This window comes from Ischnura elegans, chromosome 4 (assembly GCF_921293095.1).
Source record: "Ischnura elegans chromosome 4, ioIscEleg1.1, whole genome shotgun sequence".
NCBI lineage: Eukaryota > Metazoa > Arthropoda > Insecta > Odonata > Coenagrionidae > Ischnura > Ischnura elegans.
In genome coordinates this window covers 19,237,096-19,261,408 of record NC_060249.1, presented here as the reverse complement: position 1 = coordinate 19,261,408, position 24,313 = coordinate 19,237,096, and the positions used below count along the sequence as shown (strand labels likewise).

General features: G+C 37.3%; 1 protein-coding gene across 1 annotated transcript in view; it reads right to left on the bottom strand.

Annotated features, from left to right (window-relative positions):
• Nucleotides 1–5,700: 5,700 nt before the first annotated feature.
• LOC124157120 overlaps nucleotides 5,701–24,313 on the bottom strand; it is a 190,250-nt gene continuing 171,637 nt past the window's right edge. Inside the window, exons 2-6 of the mRNA XM_046531624.1 lie at nucleotides 22,314–22,519; nucleotides 20,143–20,278; nucleotides 8,860–8,993; nucleotides 7,626–7,926; nucleotides 5,701–6,982 (exon numbers count right to left, since the gene is read on the bottom strand). Of these exons, the coding sequence (XP_046387580.1) occupies nucleotides 6,858–6,982; nucleotides 7,626–7,926; nucleotides 8,860–8,993; nucleotides 20,143–20,278; nucleotides 22,314–22,519 (902 nt within the window). The 3' untranslated portion in view covers nucleotides 5,701–6,857. The remainder of the gene's footprint in view (nucleotides 6,983–7,625; nucleotides 7,927–8,859; nucleotides 8,994–20,142; nucleotides 20,279–22,313; nucleotides 22,520–24,313) is intronic.

The following is a 24,313-nucleotide window of genomic DNA, read 5'->3' as shown; positions in this document are numbered from 1 at the left end:
AACCCTTCCGTGACTGAGCGTGGTAATTCAGTTACACTAAATTATATTAATGTTGTATAATTTTTTTTAAATTTTGTCCCTTTGATATTTTTTGTATTTGAGCTCAACCACTTTGTCGTTATTTAGGCGACGAACGATTTTTTTGCATTTAAATTGTTTTTAAACCTTCAATTTTTATTGGTGTGGTAAATGTGTTAGCCCGCACAGCATTTGGTGGCAAGAAAAAAAACATGCTTGTTATGCGAGTGCGGGGATAAAAGTTGAATGCAATAAATTTTATTATAATATAACTTCAATAACGCCAATATTCCACAAAATGACACCCATTGTACTTATTTTTTCATAGCATGTTAGCCAATTTACAGTTAGAATAGCAAAATATATAAGATTCCTGCCTTTTCGCACTAAATCAATGTAAAAACCTAAATGTAGCCTGCAATGTATTTATAAATCATGCAAAGCAAGATACTATATCACTAAAAGAGAGCCATAGTGTTGAGTAACAGGAGAAACTTATAATAAGACTCATCATTTATGAATTATAAATGGGGCACCTGAAATACCTCACCCAGTCGTTCGCGTAAGTTTGCTAGGCTCAGTCATGGAATGGTTAATATCAATGTCATTTATTATTTCTTTTCTAAAATCTCATTTTCCGGATTCTAAAAAATGTCTCCCAATATCTTCAAAGACTTCCACAGAAAGTCCTCGGCGCTTTCACATCACCTTTTTGCAAAAAATCATTTTAGGCTCTAGATTATTTCAGTGGAGAATGAATAGTATCAGACCATTCTTCCAGCGCATCAAAAAGGATATTGATTAACGCTGCTAGGCATTCAGGTACTTTTTCCTCGTGCATCGAAGCACTCCCCGGGCCTTGAATTGCAATGCAAAATAAAATATATTATTCAAATTTTTATATGAAGTTTAAAAATTATGAAATCATTTACTGATTATGTGTTATTTTTTTCAATGATGCTGTTACTTCGGGCTCAATTATATAAAATGGATTAAATTAGTTTGGATGTTGGCTTTTCTTCTCGTGATTCTAGATGCAAAAAGACTTTGCAATGACAAAATATAAAATTTTCGGGAGAGAAATTTGAAAACGTGAAATTACACCAAGTACCAGCCGTCGACAACACTACGTGGTGCTGCCTCCGACTCCAATAATAGCTAATCGCTAGTGACTGACAAATTGGACTAAACCGAGCGTGAGGAGAATAGAGCATGCATTGGTGCCACACCCAACGCAAAGGTAGCTGGCAAGAATGAAAACATTACAACAATTTTACCTATCGATATATGCTGATGGGATACTTGTAATAAATTTGGTGAAAGAATAGACTTTCTCTACAGCAACATTTACTGAAAAAGAGCTCCCTCGATCAACGAAATTGGTGGCATTCAAAATGCATTAATCCTTTTTTTAAGGGTGTCCAAAATCGCAACAGTGGAGAATGAATCAATGAAGAAAATCTATCCTTAATAAGAGACCCAAGAAAACCTGTCCACGAAAGCACTTACTAATCACGCGATACCTAATCATTATCTTGTTTGCGACAATCAAAAATAATGCTTCTCACATTAAGAACCGGTCATAAAGTAAGAAAATATACCCATCTGTGCATCATTATTTAATCAAAAAACAGGTATCATTGTTTTGTTTTTAAGCAAAAGATCTCATTTAGGTGGCAAAAACCATAGCTTGTTATGAAATCTGCTTTTATATAATAAAAACTGAAAATCTCTAAAACATTTCAGTTCCATTATTAGGAATTCTTTTACCGTTTTCGTCGAGAGAACGATTACGTTTATGGCGATACCTACGAATAATTAACAGTTTCGGAAAATATAAAGAGCACATACCAATGGAAATCCACCAGATATCATAAAAATAAGCTGCCATGCGGTTTTTATTGAGGGAAACAACATTGAGTACATCTATTTCTCTCTTTTAAAATTTCAAAAAAGGCGTCAAAAATGACTTTAAGGATACTGCATTACAGTCATTCACAAATTTAATTAAGGAGATGAATATTCCTGATGAAAAAACGATGAAGGTCATGCAATGTGGCACACAGGCAGTAAGATTGCACTATATATTTGTGGCCATAATGAATAAATAAAGAATAAATTGGAGACAATTTTTTTTAACAAAGGTAAAGCATATGCAAAAATTTCTAGAATATTTACCAAAATAATGCACCATCCATTTCATTGCACAAATATCGATTAATAGGTAGAAGAACGACGTTATCAGTCAGTTTAATAGGATATACAGCAAAAGTAGATAATACTTAAAATTATCACCTGATGACGCATTTCTAAGTATCAAGCACTATATAGCAAACTTGGAGGTAGGATTACAAAAGGAGAAAAAATTTGAATATTTTCTCTGCTTGATTTGTTGCCCACTTTAAATGCATACCAAGTAGAATTGAATTGAAAGTGTTACCAATGGTAAATAAGAATAAAATCATAGAGAGTCATAGAATGAATACCACCATGGTTGTATTGCAGGTCCCCTACTTGCTGAATGGTGTGTTTCAACTGATTTTCTAATGTCCGATTGATTTTGAGAATGGCTGACTTTTTCATTACTAACTTGAAAAACTCCTTATCATATGGTGGAGTTATATGGCCAAGGTTCCGTCTTTCAGTGCCGAGTATAAGGATATTAGGAAGAGATGCACAGGCAGAAGTATGCATGAGAATACATTCAATATGGTGCAGGAGAAGAGCATACCGCAAATATGAAATAGACAGAGGGTATGAATGAACACTTTTTCAACATGAGTGTTTTGAGATACTGATATATTATCAAGGTATGCTGAGCAAAATTGGGGAAGCAATAGGAAACAAATGAAATATGTAGTATAGAAAATAAATTAGAGACATATAATAAACTACATTTATGAAAAATTCCCTAGTGAGCCTAGGCTAATGACGTTTAATATTAGGAAACTTCAACGTGAAAATATTTGCAAATGGAAGATAGCATTTTTCATATGGTGGTGTAATGTGAACAATATGAATGAAGAACTAAAAACAAATAAATTCCATTAATTTAATGCAATAACAATGTTACCTGTCCAATGTAATAATGCACCGTAAAACACATCGACTTCTTATTACAAAATCATTCAAGTAACCACCAATCCTAGACCGACGAGAAACAAACTAAAATCATACATCTTTTTTCTGCAGGAATTTCGTGACGTAAAATAACTGAAACCATGGACACTGGATCTACAAAATCAATTCACACGCTCTTATAACTAAGCTACACATTTGTTTACATTGATATTTCTTACCGAATGCTGGGGACTTGCAACTTCCATCTTGAAATTCCGAGGAAATCCTTGTCCCACTGAATACCTGCGCTTGCAATCCGCCGAGCAATCACTAAATAGATTCGCTGGGTTTGCCACAAAAGCCAACCTCTTACACCACTCGAATGAAACCATCAACAAAAATCCATGAACCCTCCTTACAAAAGTCACATCACAAGTTAAACAAAAGTTTAAGTGCCTCAAAAGAAATCTGTGAGTCTATTCCTCCGCATTTCTATGCTATGAGTTATTTCCAGAAGTAGACGTCCACTGCTTTTAAGGGATAAAATTTCACAACTCCTTCTTTAGCCAGACCACGACGAGAAATAGAGGATCTTACACTATAGAGGGCGCTTCAGTCATAACTTTCCCCGTCTACAGGATAGATGTCTCCAACGTTTTCCAGGTCGTTACCTACTTTCTAGCGCTGCTAACCTAGGCATTAAAACAACCTTTTTGTATTTGTTGATGGGAAAGTACAATTCTAAAATGAGAAATAGATGACATTGATGGTTCTTAATCCGAAAATTGTTTCTAAATAGACCATGAAAATCTATACTACGTACGCCTTTAGTGCTGCATTGGTGGCGTTGCTAACGCCATGGTTTAAATACGCTGCGGCAAGGAGTCAGCGAGTGATACAGTTTTCTGGCGTAATTGTACGGCGCAATTGAGTATCTAGCTCCTAAATTCGCTACACTTTTCTTTTTTTTCAGCTAAAAGAGTGGATGAGCACAATTTACGCAGGCTTTAATTGCTATCAATAAAAACATGATTTATAATTTGAAAGTAGTATTACAGAGGATAGAGAAACACTTAAAATTAAAAAATGGACAAATCATCTTTTACATATTACAGCCGATTCGCCACAATCTCGTCGATGTACCGGCGCTATACTCAAATTAGGCATAATTTCACTTACTTACCCCCAGTTACCCCAGTCTCTTTTCACTGCCTTAAATTTCAACCCTAGCTCCTTTGTTCCATGTTCCTTTTCAAAATAATGCCTTAATTTATTGTCTTCGTCTACCTACCCAAAAATTTATCTATTTGTAAAGAATTGAATAAAAACATGCAATTATTTGAGAGTTTGCAGATTTTAAGATATAAAGATTTTTTTCATAATTCAGCATTCAATTTCCCTTACCATCCATGAATTAAATTAACTTAATTCCCTGATTTTCCGAATTTTTCAAAAAATTTGTCACACGAGCTCAAATCTTCCTGATTTTATCCTCTGCAGTGAAACTTGTACCCTCGTTGCTTTGATGAAATATCATCCCAGCACCAGGTATAGGAATAAACTTTAGACAGCTGAAACCATGGGGCTTTATACTAAACCCCTGACATCGATTTAAAAAATGGGATAGGGTAAAAATCTCATGAGGGAGTGGTATATTGTGTCCAGGACTATCATGGTGTCTCCTTTGGTGAAAAAAAATCCAAATTAGTAATTTAAGCTATAACAATCGGCTATGAAAGAATTTTTATTATAGGGAAGAGGATGAGGCAATCTAAGCCTGGAGGTCTTCATCAAATTAAGAATCAAAGGCATCATCAACATCCTCCTCTTCGGGGTGACTGAGAATGGACCCTAAAATTACACTCAATACCTTGATGGTAATTACATTCTACACCCAACTGCATTGTGGCCTTTTGATAGCCCACTAATCTGTGATTGCAGAATATATCCTTTGTAACAATTCCTCCGATTTCTGCCAAGTCCAAACAAACAGGTTCATTGAGAGCAGCTACACAAACAGAGCCTAAGGATTTTTGATTTATTTATAACAATGATTCATTTATCCAACAATTTGTACAAACACACAAAGGGCGCATTAACACTGAAAAGTTTTACATATATTATCAATTATTCTGACATACACATAATATAAAAATAGATATAAACATATTTAATGCAGATTATGTAGGTATAAGATCCTCAGTAAAATACAAAAATGTGCTAAACAAAGTATGAAAGGGTATTTTACTTTATTTTCAGAGTACCTTAAATTCTCTCACACTTATGTTTGAGTCAACAACCAAGCAAATGCATAAATGTTTCTTTTCACATATCATGATATACCCACTGCTTCAGGTAATTGACTAAAATGAAAGCATGCAATGCATCCAGCTGAAACTGGCATTGCCATAAAATAACCCTTGGAGATGGGAAGTTTTGAAAAGCATAAAGGCATCATTTTCATGAAAAAATGATAAATAAAAATACAGAATTCATAAATTGCCATCATTTTGAGAAAGAAGCAGGAAAGTATTCCAGATTTCCACAGTTAAAAATCACATGTCACTGATAATTCATACCAAAGACCGTTCAAGACCGAGTACACATATTGAATAATTTTAAAAAAAATTTCTTATCCATCGAAATGTTTCATCATAGAAGTTTCATCATTTATGGGGATTACTAAAATTTTCGAGAAGAACGTATTGGTTCTAAAATGTTTTCAAACAGTATTTTTTAGATAACAGCCAAATGTTTGAGCCAGGTGAAGCCAGCTTACGTTATAGGATTCAGCCAAAATACTTTGTGAGGAACCTGAAAACCCTTATAGAGATCTTGCAGTGGGACGTGGCCCAAGGAAACGGACTTTTCCACCCCTATCCAAACCAATCGTATGGTAAGTGATAGCAAGTAGACAGCCGTTTGTTTTAATTATATATCCCGACATTCCATGTTTGTGGAGGAATTATAAACAAAGTCGAAAATAAATTTATTAAAAGTATGAATCAATGTGACTTCTCAACTCATTCTCAAAAAAATATTCTTACATTGTTCCCAGCAATATAACTTTAAAAATAATCTCTTGGATGTTGCTCATTCGTGCAAATGCATAAAGTCGAAAGTTAAATAATGAAATTCGCAGTACTAGGTTTTCCCAAAATTATGCGTTAAGGTATTGGTTGATCCAATTCTTTGATGACTGAACGTTGATCGTTGGCCAAGCAAATGATATAAAAGATAGCACAAACTTTTTAGAACAAATGAAATGTCTTTGGGCATTGCAACAAAATGAGTGAGTACATAAAAGATAAAAATTAAGTTGCCTGATTACTTTCATTTTCTCTTGATTATACGTGCAAAGCATGACACGGGACATTTTTAAATATCAGAGATACATCACGACATAACAAATGAACTCACACACCCATTCACACTAGAATTAAGTTAATCGATGGAGATAGTTATTTTGTGAGGAATTTTTTTATAAATAATTAATTGTCTGTACATTTATAAAATGAATCCATTCTTCTTGTTTTATTCAAAGTCCAGTCCGTCCCATAAAAAGTCCATAATATATATCCACGGGTTCTAAGTACCCCCCCCCCCCCCGATAATTGCACATTACAATGACACAACTACTGTTTTGTTTTGCTTATTTTGTCCCCGGCGGTTGTTTGAGAAGCCGGTAGGGAGCGAGGTTCAGATCAGGGGTAGGTCGCACCACAAGGATCATTCGGGATGTAAAATCACTTGGCTTACGAGAATACTCAGGAGAATCGTTACCTACTAAAAGGGACGAAGCTCACGCAGGACGTCGAGGAGACAAACATACTGCTGACAGCAAAGAGGAGAAGGAGAAAAAGTTGATCACAGCTATATACGCCTGCGGACCTGGTTGCTGCCCCTGTAAAGAACCGGGAGAGAAAGAATTCTTTAAGTAGAGGAAAAATAATTTTCCTTGTGAAGGCCTATTGTAAATTTATATTTCATCGTTCTCATCACCTAATCCCTCCACGTCTTTGTTATCTGTCAATACTGAGCTGAATTTTAGGGTCTCTGAAAAACTCATCTTGGACCTGGTATTACACGAAACTCTAATCTCGTTATAGGTATACATGAAAATCCCTTTTCTTCAGCAAACGAAGGGCACAGTTTGCTAAAGAAGGGAAATTACAGTTGATTTTCCACTTAATTGTATTACAATGGCCAACGTAGCTTGGAAAATACCTCTTATATCATAATGTTATTGTACCTATTGATAGCATTGTATTCAAAAGTACCTCATGGTGAATATGACGGATTTGTTATTTACTTTATCTTGATAGATAGCCTAAAGGCTGAAATTATTGCCATTTTTTAAGTTTTTCAACAATTTTGTTGGTAAATATGTCATTTTTCACATTTGAGGTAAGAGATCTGAAGAATTTCATCAATATTGACCGTGATATTCTTATCGTGAATCAGAATAACAGCACTCAAAAATACAGAGCAATAAAAGAGAGAAGAGTCATCAATACGTGTATACGTGTATGTATGTACGTGTATACCTCGGCTCCGATCGGCTCCAAATTCCCCGGAAGCCGATGCAGCGGCCTCAGCGGATGCTGCAGCGTCCCCTTGCCACTTTCTTGTCTCGAGCGCGGGTGCCTTGTGCGGCCTGTCGCCCTCCACGCTCTCCTCGTTGCTGCGCCAGTACACCGTGGCGATAGTCGCCAGGCACTTGAGCTTCATGTCGCCGTTGCGCCGAAAGTGCTTGGGCCGCACCTTGAACTCCAATCCTAGCGTCGAAGTCTCCAACCCCTCACGGTCACTAGCCATCAACGGACCACGAAGGAACGAGGAATCCGCCTGGTAGAGGGAAAATATAAAATGTAACTCACGATTCCGGAGATTTGGCGCGACAGGCAACAACAGGTAAATAACTCAAGCTAAAGCGAAATTAGTGCTTCCGTTATTTTCTAGTATTGCTGCGTACAGCGATGATTTGCTCAGTAAAGCAGCCTAAGAGTATAGAATAATCACCAACATAGGATTACACTGAGGAAGCCTGTACATCAAAGAAAAAAACGTTGGTGCAACTTGTAATTCTAATGCGGATATACCGTAAAAGAAATTACTGGACAAAGCTGGGCGTTGTTTAAAAAAAAAGCTGCTTTGTTGCTTTTAGATTTTGACATTTCATGGGCAATTTATACCATAACATCAGAAACAATCCATATTCTTGCATCGTAACCAGAAGATTCGGAAAACATTTGCTACGAACCATAATACATAATATACAGCGATGCAGAAATTCCCAATTGGATAATATTTATTTTAGAGCCAGAAATTTAAAAGCCAGAGAAAGGGTGATTAAGACAACATTGATCCATATTTCTTGACAAAACATTCCACGGGGCTCAAGTTAAGGGTTGACGATCTTTGAGGTTCCCATTACGTACGTGCATAATGGTATGATTAAAACAGTTTTTCTCGGTATGCTATGAATGACTACAGGTCATTTTTGTCTTCAGTGTTAGACCTTTGCTTTTAATGTGCTCGGAGGATGACTGGTGAAACAGTTTTAATCAAACCAGCATGTACGGGGTGAGAACACTCATTTCATTAGTATAATGATCACAAGGGCTATGTTTGAGGTGAGGTCCTGCACTGAAATAGTAACAACTATCAGCACTCCCTGTATTCGGCGTAATTTTAAGTGTATGGAGAGTAACTGCAATGCTTGGGAGCATTGTGATCAGCCAGCAACCATTATCCTAATATCCCTTTTCTTTTACTCACCTGCTCTCCGTTGATGAACCAGATCAGCTGTGCCGCCGGTTTGGACCGCCCCGAGGTGCAGTTGACGCGGACAGTGTCGCCAACCTGGTAGCGAGGACGGCCTCCCGAGATGCGAGGACCCTCTACAGGCAAGGCTGCCAACAAGATGAAATAAAAAAGTTTTTCAACGACTTATAGAAAAATAAAATGCGATGGTCTCCCTAGAGTTTGGTGAAAAAGTATTTCATGTATCAATCACGCTCAATTGCTTTATTGAGACTCAATAACTTGCACTGAATTCGAAATGCATAAAACATTCCAGAATTGAAGTCAATTTTCAGCATTTTCAAATGAAGCTCGATTAAGATAGTACGCTGATTAAAAAACAAGAGTTAAACTGCATTTATTAGCCACATAATTCTATCAATTTAACTAAATCTCTAATGATGAAACCGGCTAACTGATGAGAATCTAGAAATATTGCTTGAAACTGGATTGCTGTAAATTTGAATGAATGAGGATAAATATAACGACAACCTCCTTGCAGAATAATCTCCATAGCTGCACGTGGCCAATGAAATGTAATTGCTGACTTGCATTCCTCTAGATGACGCAGTGGCTTTTCATAATAGTTTTAACGGCATTTTACGGTATTAACGGGCACTCGCGAAAGTTTTGCCAAAAAATTTCGACGTAGCATTTGAAAGAGTCTTTAATAGAAATATACTTTCAGTCAATTCTACATAAATGTATAATCGTAATAATAATAATATCTAAAAAAAATCTTATTGGTCATAACATTCTCCTAAAACGAAGAAGAGCGGCAGTAGCCTGAATAAATACAGTAGTAATATCATTCTGAAAGCAAAAGTATTCATATGTTTTTCCTAACCATACCCATTCTTATTTCGTAAATGGCCTTAGGTGTCACTGAGATTACAAATACAACTTCTCAAATTTATTCCCTGCTTCTTTCTTTCTATTTTTTACGTCAAGGCTTCAGTGATTTCATCTACATCGCGTGCTGCCAATCGTTCAAGATCTCGTTTAGTGCCCATCTCCCCCACCGAGAACGTATAAAAGTGATGCTTTACGACATAAAAGAAGGTATTTTCCCGCCATAGCGCAGGTCTGCGTATTATTTTTCTCATTTTTATTAGCGGAAGCCTGGAGGGTGGACCGAGGGTAATACCGGGTGTCATATAGTCACATCCTTTTGCCGCAGACAGGGATTTAAAGGCATGAAAGGGTACTCTTTGCTGCCATCGTACAAGACGGATCTCACGCGAATTACGTGCCGATGAGTGGCGATATTTTCGCGGTGGAGAGCCATAAAAGCACACGAGCACAAGTGTGCAGCAAGAAAAAAGAAGAAGCCTTCCTGTATGAAAACTCAGAAATGGTAGTGAAGGAAGATACCTAGCTGTTTTTTACAAAGTGATTCACCGAATAGAACGAGTTCTTTTCTTGAAGCTTAATAATAATTACTAGGGGAGAAATAAAGAGATCATCTGCATTCAAATCGTAGCCTTTTGATTCAATTTTTATGCACTTGCAGACTACTGAGAGCTGTGATGTAGATGTTAGCACTGGGGAACTAAAATTCAAAAAAGCGCTCGCTTACCATGTCAATATAAATAAGGAATACTGGTCATCACAATCTTAATGCCTCCATAAAGTTAGTTCATTTTAATTCTGTTTTACTGCATTGATTATGTCATTTAAACATATTGATAAACAGGATACATAACACTACCAATAAACTTTCCAGATTACTCATCATGCATAAGACTTATCCATTTGTTCCTATCTAATTAGCTAATACTTTCTGGTCTATACGCCGCACAGTGGGCTGAAATCGAAAAAAGCTGGACAAAACCTCGAAAATGGTTTTTTTGAGTATGGAAGTTGAAACTTTGCACAGTTGTTGCCAACACATTAGTGCATTTTTTTACGCAAAATATTTTTCTTAGGCTAATTTTTTATTTAAAATACATAGCCTCAAAGTTGAACAAATTTGGCGCAAATTGCCCGCTTTGAATTTTTTTCGAAATTCAGCATGTTTAAACTAATGTCACACCTTTAGTAGTAATTCAATAGCAACAAAAATTTATAAAATTGTTAAACGGTTTGTTATCATCGATTAACATCAACTTTCACGACGTAGTTGTAGTATTTGTGACCAATACGATACAAAATGGCGGACCCTGTTTTTCGTCGAATTTTTGTGTTTATGTAGGATTTTTAAAAAAGGATCACCGAGTTACCTCGAGATATTTACACCACATATACAGCAAAGTATATAGATTATGATTATCGGAAGTACAGCTGCGACCACCTGCGACGCCGAAATTAAGATCGATTTTTCGAACGTGCGGCACCGCCCGGAGCTGGCTGCTGGCCACGGGAATTGCCGTACTCGACGGATGTTGGATAGTGAATCATTTTAAGCAAATTTACTGTATAAAAGCTATGATATATTATTACTACATTTATTTTCCTTTTGTTTTAACCTGATTTTTTTTCTATCTTGTAATATTTATCGTCGATGCAGTACAAAATGGCGGACGCTAATTTCATTAACATTTTTGCCCGTGTGTGGCTGTATAAAAAGGAGGACACCGAGTTGCTCTCAGATATTTACATCGTAATTGCATCAAACCTTTTAGAGTCTTCATCCACGGAAATAATCTGCGACCGCTCGCAACAAACTAAATAAAATCGATGTTTTTACCGTGCCGCGCAGTCCGTGGCTGCTCCCTGGGCTCCTGGAATGTCGTGACGTAGCGTTCATCATACAGCGCTATGAAGTCTTTGCTGTGGATATGTTTTATTCCAACATAATTATTACCATTTCATTTCAAGTTGGTTTTTTGTCACTTTAGGTAAATGAATTCATTCCTCTGTCCATGTTTACTGACTAGTGACTATTTACCAAATTCCCGAATGCAAACTAGTTGACTTGAAACTCTGACAATTCCGCTCGTGCATTTTACCCCTTGGATGGGTAAAACGGCTCTATTAGCCTGCTTCTAACCTCAAGGACAAAATAGATTTTACAACCAACCGACCAGCCTGCAGCTGGTTGGTATTTGCCCGTCCACCCCATGCGGTAGTCGCGAAAAGGGTCTTTTTATTACCCCACGTTGCTCGTGTGCGGTCCCTTTTACCTTTTTTCGGAAATTCCGTTTCCAGAAAGAAATGCATATATGAATTTAGTTTTGAATATACAGTGAAAGGGTTAGTTTTGCTGTGGTGACTTTGAATGCACTCGGATACACGCGCTTTGGATATTGAGAACTCCGGGGAATCTCATCGGTTTTCTGCTTTAACTGCATTGGCGGTGTCAATCTCTCATTCACCAAGCATCTATCATCCATACCGGTAAGAGATTTTCATTTGTAGTTCTTCATATTTTCCTCGTGCTATAAGCAATTTCTCCTTTTTTATTTACCATTAACGCCTCTAGAATTGACCCTTTCTTTAATTTTCATGTATGTTACTTGTTATTGGTAACTCGTTTGCCTGAAATAGAACGTGTTGAATTGAACAACAAATTTGGAGCAATTTTAAAAATGTCTGGTCTCGAGGTAACTCGTCTATTGCTTCATAAAAAATTTGTCAAATGCGGATGTAAATCCTTTGCGGAGAGATATGAATTTTTAATGTACCTAATATCTGACGAAAAAATTTCACGCGCAAGGTAATATTGAAGCTACGAAGGGCCTTAGTGACTCTCTTAAACGATATTTTTTGATTCGCTACCAAAAGAAATGAGAAGCCTGCAGTAGAAACAATTAAAGATTTTTGAGGAGAAATATTGAGTGGATGAAAGCACCTATACATGTACCAGAAAACGTTCTAGAATTGACAACAGCTTCTAATTCTTTGGGTAAGTATATGCGATTAAAAAGTGACTTGAGTTGTTGAATTATCTTAATGCATTTAAGGGCGATTTTTTACTCATTTTGATCCCATTATAATCTGGTGGACGCCCGGAAAAAATGATAAAGTTAGCGAAAGAACTAAGAGGAGGAGGACTGAAAGTCTTAGATCTTCTCACTCGGCGGCAACTTTATCATTCGCAGCATCGATGACATTAAGAGAGGAAGGAGATGAGGCGGCCTCCAAATTAGTGAAAGAAATTACAACGACCAATCCAAGCAGAGCAAGGAGAGTCCTAGCTAAATGGAAGACACCAATCTCAGGTTCCTCCATGATGTCAGAAGACGAGGCTCTTTCTGTTATCATATCGATGCACCTAACAAAATACCAGTACAAGGGTCTTCGGAAAATAGCTGAAAGCCATGGTCATAAATTATACCCGAACTATGAAAGAGTGAGGTTTGCTAAAAATGCTGCGTACCCGGATGGCATAGAGATTATAGAAATATCGTGCGAAGTCAATCAACAAACTCTCCTCTCGCACACTGCCTCACGGATTCTAGCTTGCGTGGCAACTGTTCCTGATGCCAGAAGTGAATTGAAGTGCACTCTGATTTGTAAATATGGTTTCGACGGCAGTTCTGGGCATTCACAGTATAAGCAAGTTTGGCAAAATGAGCCTAGGTCGGAGAAATATTTGTTTATGAGTTCTATGGTGCCCCCGACCGTTCATAAGGTCCTAATACACGGAGCATGTATAGCTTCAGAGATGATTCTTCCTCTAGGGAAATTATCTGAAGAAGCAATTGAAGCACGCAATAAAGATAGCAGAAAATATCGAGAAAGCTTTAGCAGGAAGCACTTTAGAATATCCCCCAGCGATGACTTTTTTCGTCGGCTCCTCCTGACCTCGGATCTTGTAATATCCAACACCGCACCCCTAATTACGAAGAAATCCCGAATAATGCCGATAGAAGTGAGGAATTTACTGTTACTAAATGACGATGACCCAGAAATCGTGCAGCCTCGAAGTGAAAGCGACAGTTTATCAACCGACTCGGAGTGATGCTATTACATGTACATAGGGTTCATTTAAATATTCATTGATAACCTTTTATCAAAATGGAAGAACTGAGAAAGAAGCCTAAAAGACTATATCGTTAATAATAACATTAAATACATCCTCAGCAAAGGCTATGCATTCATAGCGCTTTATAATGTACGCTGCGTCACGACATTCCAGGAGCCCAGGGAGCAGCCACGGACTGCGCGGCACGGTAAAAACATCGATTTTATTTAGTTTGTTGCGAGCGGTCGCAGATTATTTCCGTGGATGAAGACTCTAAAAGGTTTGATGCAATTACGATGTAAATATCTGAGAGCAACTCGGTGTCCTCCTTTTTATACAGCCACACACGGGCAAAAATGTTAATGAAATTAGCGTCCGCCATTTTGTACTGCATCGACGATAAATATTACAAGATAGAAAAAAAATCAGGTTAAAACAAAAGGAAAATAAATGTAGTAATAATATATCATAGCTTTTATACAGTAAATTTGCTTAAAATGATTCACTATCCAACATCCGTCGAGTACGGCAATTCCCGTGGCCAGCAGCCAGCTCCGGGCGGTGCCGCACGTTCGAAAAATCGATCTTAATTTCGGCGTCGCAGGTGGTCGCAGCTGTACTTCCGATAATCATAATCTATATACTTTGCTGTATATGTGGTGTAAATATCTCGAGGTAACTCGGTGATCCTTTTTTAAAAATCCTACATAAACACAAAAATTCGACGAAAAACAGGGTCCGCCATTTTGTATCGTATTGGTCACAAATACTACAACTACGTCGTGAAAGTTGATGTTAATCGATGATAACAAACCGTTTAACAATTTTATAAATTTTTGTTGCTATTGAATTACTACTAAAGGTGTGACATTAGTTTAAACATGCTGAATTTCGAAAAAAATTCAAAGCGGGCAATTTGCGCCAAATTTGTTCAACTTTGAGGCTATGTATTTTAAATAAAAAATTAGCCTAAGAAAAATATTTTGCGTAAAAAAATGCACTAATGTGTTGGCAACAACTGTGCAAAGTTTCAACTTCCATACTCAAAAAAACCATTTTCGAGGTTTTGTCCAGCTTTTTTCGATTTCAGCCCACTGTGCGCCGCCCTAAAAAATGATTAGATCGTTGCATTGCTTTATCTCTTTTTTTCAAGCTTTATTTGGACGGACACGAATAATTTTACCTTTTTAAAGCTCGACATTATTTTTTAATCAGACCCGCCTTTCTTTATTTTTCTGATCATTTTCCTTGCCCATAGCCTTGAATATTTCCCGGGGAAACGAAAAATGTATACGAGTTTACTCACTTTTCAATGAGCTCTTGATAAATGACGCGGCCAAAACATCGGGAGGGTAAAATCGAATCTTATTACGTATGGGCGGGAGATATAAACATTCTATTTATTGCACTAATTGCAAAATGAGCTACTTCATTACTTTGTCTATTTAACTCAACTTCCTTCGTGCACTTCGATTCCATTACCTTGTCTTCTGTATTAGTCAATCTGCAACTTATTCTTCTTACATAAGTTCCTTCCACTTTCATCTTGCTCCTGTGATGATGTATCCATGCTTCATTAAAATGCTTTGTAACTCACAGCACATTTAAAAATTGTTTATTTCAACAAAAGTCTTACAGAGTATGCTAGAAGAAAAGGTAACATCTTCTGTATGGTGGTGTTTTTTTACCTTAGCCATCCACACAACAATAATGAAGCCGATTCTTTGAACTTCACCCTCTAAAAATTTAGTTAATGAATAGAAAATATTTCACCTTTCTTTACTTATCTCCATAAGTGCCTAAACGTAAACCAGATGCTTCCCATAGATGAAATTTAATAATTTAAGTAAGTCGTTGGCTACCAAATTTCCTTATGATATTTCGGTTAATTTTATTTAACTCGAAGTATCTATCTGAGGTTTAGTGTTTAAATCTGCAGCCTTTGTATTGAGAGTCTACCTAACTAATGAATACATCACCTATTCTCCATTAAAGGGAATCGAGAAGGATATGAGAAGGCCTGATAGAAGAAATAGTAGAAAAGACGTGGGAAAGGTTGTCATGGAGGGAATAAGGCATCCCTACATTTATCTGTTGACAATTCGGTTTGCATGGGAACCTTGAAGAAGCTCACGAACGTAGGTCCATACATGCTTTCAGCATCCAACTAAGGGGCTCACATAACATTACGCAAGGAATTTCCACACAGCTTTAGACTTTCCTTCCCGAGGTTGGCATCAAACTCTGACCAACCCCCATTTGAAAGGCCTTCTTAAGAGAGACTTCTGCAGCTTGCATAATCGTTTCCTCATTAGGAGGAAAGCAGGCTTCAATAGGCTTATAACGTCTGTGGAATTATTTAGGTGAAATCAAAAAGCAATAGCAACAATTGTTCGTCTATGTTTGTAGAAAACACCGTCACGCAATTACCTAACCCCAAGGCTGATGTTTCATTGGTAAGGCTAGAGGTCAACCCAGGATTAGCATCTGATAAAATACGCACATTCAGAGAAACGGGGCTTCATTTCGGGCATCGCCTACTTCAAGGATTTGCATGGGGTTTCCGACCCAGTGTTTGAATACAGTAACCTTAAATTAAAAGCCTCACACTCTAGTGACTGGGTGGCGATGCTTCCTTTGAAAAACTGCACTCTACTGTGCATAATGCATAGAGTGCAGAATATATGAACGCGAGTACATTTTCACTAGCTCCATAAGTAAAAAAAAGTGTAAATATATCTTCTTAAATACGTTTACGCAACTTTGCTGAGATAAATAAAGTAAGGCACTCTGGTTTCAGAAGAATGTAAGGAAAAATGTTTGCAGAACAACGAGATATCTTTTTTGGGTGAAAAAATGTATGAAATCATACTGAAAAATAAAAAAGTGTGTTTAAATTACTCCAATTCCTCAGCATTATCACATCAATTCTCAGTCAAAATGACCTCAAATTTCAATCCTTTTTAAGATTTTAATAAAATTAAGACGCAATCCTATGACCTATTGCAGAGAGTGGATTATTGAAAAAATCCCTGCAACTACCTTTTCAAGTAAAATCATAAAAATCTCCTTCGCTAATCGATTCACTGAGTGGGTCTCTCTCTTTCTCCATTACTCATCGGTTTCATAAAAATAAATGATGATATATTTTATTTCTCCATGTCACCACAAGAGATTACAGTCACAATTAATCTGAATATTACTTACTTTCCTCTGCAATTCCTGGCATTCTCTGTTATTGTCTGATGCACTCAACGAATTGAGTTTAAAAGCATCCTATAAAGTCGAGGCTCCTCGATTCTTCAACTGCTAAGTCGTTCTCCGCTGGACCGAATTCGCTAATCGCTTTTACTTGAAGAATAGACTTAGACAGTGTGACCAGTTCTGCTGTACTTTCACTATACACATAAAGCCGCGAATTCTCATTTGCAGGTACAATAATAATAATAGAATAACTACTCAGTTGAAGGTTACACACACCACAAAATTGAAGCAAAGAATTACTATGAGGAGGATGGGAGATGGGGATATTGAGTGGCTGAGATGTCTCCAGGGCCAGCAAACTTCGAAAATAAGTTCTTTAAAGAGAGGGGTGGCCACCAACGAAGGTCTCTTCAACTTCCCCACATCCTCCCAATCCCATCTAATACCAACTATCTCCCCCTTAAACGATCCCGTCCTTATCTTAGCATCTTATCTTCCAAAGGTACTGCAGACCGGGGTCTTCCAATGCTATGGAGTCGACCTCTTATCTTTTCTCATTTCTTCCTCTGCCTGGGGGCAAAAACACTCTGTTCAACGTGAATCTCTCTCTTCTCCAGCAACATACTACCCAGCAGGTCGGCTGACTAGGAGTGTGGCGGGGGATGTTAAGACACCAGCCGTTTAAAGGAAAAACTTCGCATTGGAGTGATAGGACAAATGATTCTCATCTAGCGTAAATTGCCGTCCTTTATTGATCAGGGTAAAAATTTACTCCCACGGTTATCTGTTCAGAAAAGATATCTATTATTGCATCGTTCTTGTGGAATGTGCATATGCCGTGAGGATCCAAATTGATTTAATCTGTGTCACTCTGAAAGAACCTGTACTTTATTCCCCAATAAATATAAGCCTAGAACGTAGCCTGCAAGTCTCCATCAGATCCTAGCCTAGTAAAAAATGTCAAAAAACTCTAAATTTGGAAATATATTCCCTTGACAGCTCTATCAGCAATAATACTAATGTTGAATGTATAATCTTGGATCTATCATTTACATAAATAATCCTTTTATCTGTTTTTTCCTTAGCAATTAAGCCCGATAGATTAGCTCGGTACAGCTATCTGCCGCAAGAAAGTGTTTAACTTACGATTTTAACGCGTACATTAAAAATCAGGGCTGCTTACGGGAAACACTTTCCGGCAGTCACCCAGACCGACATTTTGATTTCCAAAAGTTACTCCCAAACTCAGGAGACAGTGCACTGAAGACAAAGTTTCCTGCTACACTCTTTGTCGTCCTCTGCTGCAAGGGTCTCCACACTGTCTCTCACGGCACGGAAGATAATCGTAGCAAAGTTTTGCACTTAGATAATTATTTTCCACTGTGGGAAACTTTTACCACCGTTGCCATAGTTATCAGTGGTACCCACTTGCTCTACCGCAGAGTTGAAGTGCCGTAAGAGCTTTGCCATTAAATTATGATGCGCCATGACCATTTAAAACTTTCAGTCAAGCAACAGAATATCTAGCAGTTATACCTACCTCAGAGGCTGCTGAGGTAAATTACGAAAAGTAATTTTTGCAATAATTCTAAGAGTGTCTTCCCGACGATGAGAGGGAAAACATCGAAGTTAACCCTAAAAAGCACGTGACCAAGTAACTTTATAAGCAGGTACGATTAAGTTCAACATTCTTTGTGAAAACATTCTTTTAATATTAAGCCAAATTGGCATTTTAAAAAAATACAGGGTAATATTTAAAGGTAGGTATAAAGAGAATGTTTTTCGGAAAGTCTCAGCATTGTGATTAAGCATTGAAAGAAAAAAGCACTGAAATGAGTAATAAATCTGCGTCATATTTCCTACTAGAAAGAAAATTTTATTGCTTATCTAATTTTCTCCCTTGGTGTTGATTAAGTTTCCGCAATCTTTCCTCTTTTCTCATGCGGGGTTGAGAAATGATTTCCCAGATGACCTCTTCATGTAATTAATTCAAGTAAGTGTTAAAATTTAAGCAGCATTAAGCGGTGCTTCCTCTACCACGATTTCTTTCTCACATGATTTTAAAATTTAACACCCCGCACTAACGAGATGCACCTAATTTTCGCCGGCGTAATACGCATATATATAGCACCCAACGTTTGTCCCAGATACTTCGTTTGTTGGTACCTCAGATTTTAAATATATCACTGAGTCTAGGATGAAAATTAGTTATATCATTCTTCGTTCTGCTAACGAAAAATGTCTAGCTTGTACTAGGACCTTTTAATGAGTAACGAGCGGTGACTACAGTGAAAATTAAGATAGACCTCATAAACGAATTTACAGCAAATGAAGTTAATACTGAACACAGGGCCTAAAAGTTAGCTGTAATCTTCTTACTTAACACTGGACAAAATATTTTCCAAGTAATATAGAATAACTACTATGAAATAATTCCTAGTAAGCTTCCAAGCAAATGAAATATCTCACCCACCAGTAGCCTGCTAGGCTTTAATATACTCTTCCAAAGCAAGATGCAATCAGTGTCCCTTTTCCTGGGATTTACTTTCAATTTATAAGTTTTACTCGGAACATGCATATTTTAGGATTATCACCATCCGTAAATTTAAAGTCACTGAAATTAAATTTAGAAGAATTTGAGGCTAGACAATATGCATAAGACATAAGCCATTCTAGGTTAAATCAAATTGAGATACTATACTTATTGATTTTCACCAGTTTCAATCTACTCTAATGTAACATATATGCTTTTTTATTTATTTCCTTTTAGTGATAAGAAAATGGCACTTTAAAATACTTCGAGAGTTAAATTGGATTGAAACTGTAGAAAAATTGGGATTCCTAGTGAAAATGAAAAAAATAACTATGCTAATAACATTTAATATGACTCAAAATTTGTTTACTTTACGCATTTAGCTTTTCCATCACCAAGCCATGGTCTTGTGAATTCATAAATACAGGTTTTGTTTTAATAGAGGTGTACGAACACTTCACTCGGAATTTGTTCCCGAGATTCTTTGATTTTGATGAAGATTTCAGAAGGCGCATATTCTCGATTATATTACTTCCACCATTAAGATTGGTTCAGGTTTCAAAATTCATATTCATAGGGCTTGATTATAGCCAGTACATATTGGATGACTCACCGACGACGACCATGTCTCCATGTTCGGAGACGGTCTGGAAGGACGGGGCCTCGGCGGACACCTCGCAGCGGTAGCGGCCGGTACTCGACAGGTTCACCGAAGACAACACCACCGTGCTCTCCGTCGAATTGTGGATCTATAAGAAAGAGAAGAGGAAACAACCGGAAAAAAATATCATAAAGGAATGATGACGAAGAAATGCTGGAAGAATGATGTTTTATCACAAATAAATATATGGTCACTTCAATAGTTTCCACATGAATTAGGCTTGGATCCGCTGGAGAATATTAGGCCATGTGAAATCCCAGTTCGCTTGAGCTGTTAAGAATAGTTATCTTTTTGAGGAAGAATATCATCTTTTATCACCACTGTATTTTCAGCTCCGGCAGAAAAGACAAAAATAGAGACATTTTGCCAAACAAATGCGCAAATGAATGCATTTTTCCGCCTGAAATTAAGTAATTTTTCTATCGTATATTTATTAAGAATCAATAGTAAAATATCTCCACCGTGCTTTTTCTTTTACTATTCAGTCAACGGCTGGTGCCCTATCATCCCTATCTACACAACTATTAAGACGGTTTCCGCGGTATTATATATTGGATTATAGTTTCATGTAGTACATTGTAGATTCAAATTCAGATGGAATTCCTTATTATGAATTTTAAAAATAGACCAAAAATATTTCACTAATATGAACAAATGGAAATATTTAAAGTGTGGTAATATCTTCTGTGAAAAATTAATGGGTGAAAACAAAATAATTGCCATTTAGAAAATAATTTTTCATGATCACGTCTACTTTAAGACATCTCACACTTGCCATAAAGTAATCTGAATGAGAATATTTTATCTGAGCGGTAAAATTATGGAGATTACACAACTATTAAAATTCTCTTATGTTTAAAATGCCGTCCCGTCAAATCTCTCCTGCCGCGACCGATATATATTCCAAATAAATATTTGATACTAACGGGTGTAATTTGGTCAAACATGACCTAAGAAGAACCACCGAGAGAGATAAATTTATTGCAGAAGGTTAAGTTTGGTCCAGGTTTTCCTTAACCAGAAATAATAATTAAAAAATTATATAGTTGCATTAAAAATGGCCCATAGCATGAAAAAATTGTTGAAATGCCTACGAAAGCCAATTATCGTATGCCCTGTGATCCGCCTCGAGCGCTACAATTTCATGAAAATAATGTCAACCGTACAAAGGAATAAGTAATTTAGTAACACGCTCACATCACTCAATTGAGAAATTGATTTCATAGGAGTTGATGAGGAATATTGTGATCCCACAGCAGGGTTAGACAACCAAATGAGTTTTACCATATAATCTTTTTCCCAACTCAAAAACGGTAAGACGCATATAATTAAAATATTACGAATAAAGTCAATTATTTCCAGAGTGATATCACGAAACAGCATATTGAATGAAAAACTAAGATTACGAGATAATTACTATCGAATAACTTAGCAAGAGAAGTTGGTTTATCGATTTCGTTACTTCCAATGTTTCCTAAATGTAACGTCACTGATAATCCAGAGAAAGGGCATCATAAATTTTGTTTTGAAATTGATTTTATTTAAAATTCACTGGTTGAAAAAATAAATTAAACATACGTTTAAGATTTTTAATTTTTAACCGATATTTGTTGTAAGAGTGCAATTTTTCATGTGTTTGAGCATGCAATTTTCCATGTGTTTGAGCATGCAATTTTCCATGCCAAAGAAGTGTTGAGGATTCCCTTGGGTGGGAAGGGTGAGAGCGAGATCATGAAAGTCAACCACATTTGGCAATGCGCATGGATATAATGTGGGGCAAGAGCGTAGTAAATTCCTTTTTTTTTCAAATGAATTTTAGATTTCAAATAACCATGCCTCAAAAATTAAGAATATTACATTCAATACTGGATATTTCGCTCCATCTGCAAAAAGAGATTAAAAATTCATCTTTCTTTGCTTATAAAATTATGAATTTTTACATGCACAAGATAATTTGAAGGTCTGTAGCAATTGGTGCATTAAAAGATATTCAAAAACATCTTTGACCATTACATCTATTTCTAATCGGTTATCCAAAGTGCCTCATGGCAGATAATTGAAAATACTTTAAATATGTACGGAGAACATGAAGTCATGATGATTATTAGTGTACAAGTACTCACATCGACGGTGACTCCAGGGAGTGGGAAGACCTGCGCCGGGGGCATGTCCCTGGGGAGGTATCTGTAGAACTCGTTTCCGTCCTTGTACCACTTGACGGAGTAGAGGGACTCCCCTTCCATGTCGAAGTGACACTCCAATCGGGCGCTATGGTCTCTCACTGTGTGCATCGGAATCCTCACCTCCATCAGACGAATCCCAGGGACACCTGTGGAGAAATTTATTTGTAATGTCATAAGGAGAGAATTAAAGTTACATAAGCCATCGGCAAGAATGGTCCTAAAGGAATCTATGGTCTAAAACATGGGTTTCCAAATACGGCTCGCGGGCCGGATCCGGCCCGCGGAGGTCTTTCATCCGGCCCGCGCACTCGTTTCAAGTATCGCGCGATTCTCGCTCGTTTAACTTTGTGAGACGCCGCTAGGAGCATAGCAGCGCTGTGCTACACTTCAAATCGCCTTCAATTGTTCGTAAATAAGAAATACGCCACCGGATACTTCAGTAGACGTTGGAATCGAATACTTCAGTCATCGGCAATATTGCTATCCGGCCCGCGGGGCGATTCGGAACTTGGAATGTGGCCCTCGTGGCCTAGTAAATTGGAGACCCTTGGTCTAAAAGAATGATTCTATGAACCGGAACTATAATAACGTTGATAATTACGGGTGCCATTATTTGTGCAATTTTAGTTTTTTTTATTATTTATTATATTAGTTTAACCGTAAGAGGACATAGCTGAACAAGGAAGATTTATTCATTGTAGCTAATATTTCTTTTCAATATACCAAGTATTTATGAATCGTGATTTGTTGTCTCGTGGATTTGCCTAGAGCATCCGGCAACAGGGCAATCTTGCGGCCAATCAGAGTGCTAGAATAAAATTTCTATAGTTAAAAAATTGCACGTTTCCGACGTAAACACCAATGGTAATTCCAATGGCTCCATTCTTCCGGTGCTATTGCGTCTGGTTGTTCATTGATGACAACAGTTTCGCTAGCACTGCTGCCTGCGCCCTCAGGTCGAAGGGACACCGGGACATGACATTAAATTTGACGAAGCCAGGATAATAGTTAAAGAATGCTGATATTATTCCAGACTTATCCGAGAAGCAATTGATATAGACCGGACGGACACCTTTAATAGGGACGATGGCTACCACCTACCACCGCCAATTGGAGGAGATTACACCGCGGAAACCTACGCATTCACCATTGGTTATTTTTTAGTTCCTATCGGAATCAGCTATTCAGGGTTAAAAATTCGTGGCACAAGGGCGGACCCAGGATCAAAACTAGGGGGGTGGGGGCGGGGGCAAGCCATGATTTTTCAAGTTGTAGGTAAGATTTAAGCATGGAAAAGGTGAATGAAATCAATATTTTTAGGAAACTGTAACAGCTCTTTATTATTTTTTAAATATATTTGCTTGAAAAAATATTATTACCCTTAAAGAAATTTGCGATTTTTGCTTCTAGGGGGGACTGCCCCCTCCTGCCCCTTGCTGTGTACGCCCATGTCGTGGCACTTTTTTTTCCCACCCAATAAACTTTCTAAGTTCACTAGTGCATTGCATCAATGAAGTTGTTTCGGGTTCAACACAAGGTCGATTATTTTATAGCTTCCAAAATGCTAGTGGTTGAGTCCGCTTCCGCCTCCAGGGCACAGACTTACACATTTTACCAAGTAAACTCATGTTTTAAGTCGTTTATTTTCACTTCCACTGTTAACAAGCGCCTCTTAGCCTTCATTAAATTGAAGTTAGACCTTCAGGCAGAGGTCTAGGAAAAACCCAATTACGCCGTGGATGTTGTTTCTATGCAATTTAATATCCATAGCTGGTTTGGAGAACCAATCCAAATACAGATATACAACGGAGCAATTGAAGAAGATGTGCGACAATTTTCATGTCTTCTTCCGCAACCGATTTATCCATAGTAGGAGAAATCGAAATAGTTTGGCTAGTTTTTACTGCAACCACGTGGTTGTGAATAAAGATGATTAGGTC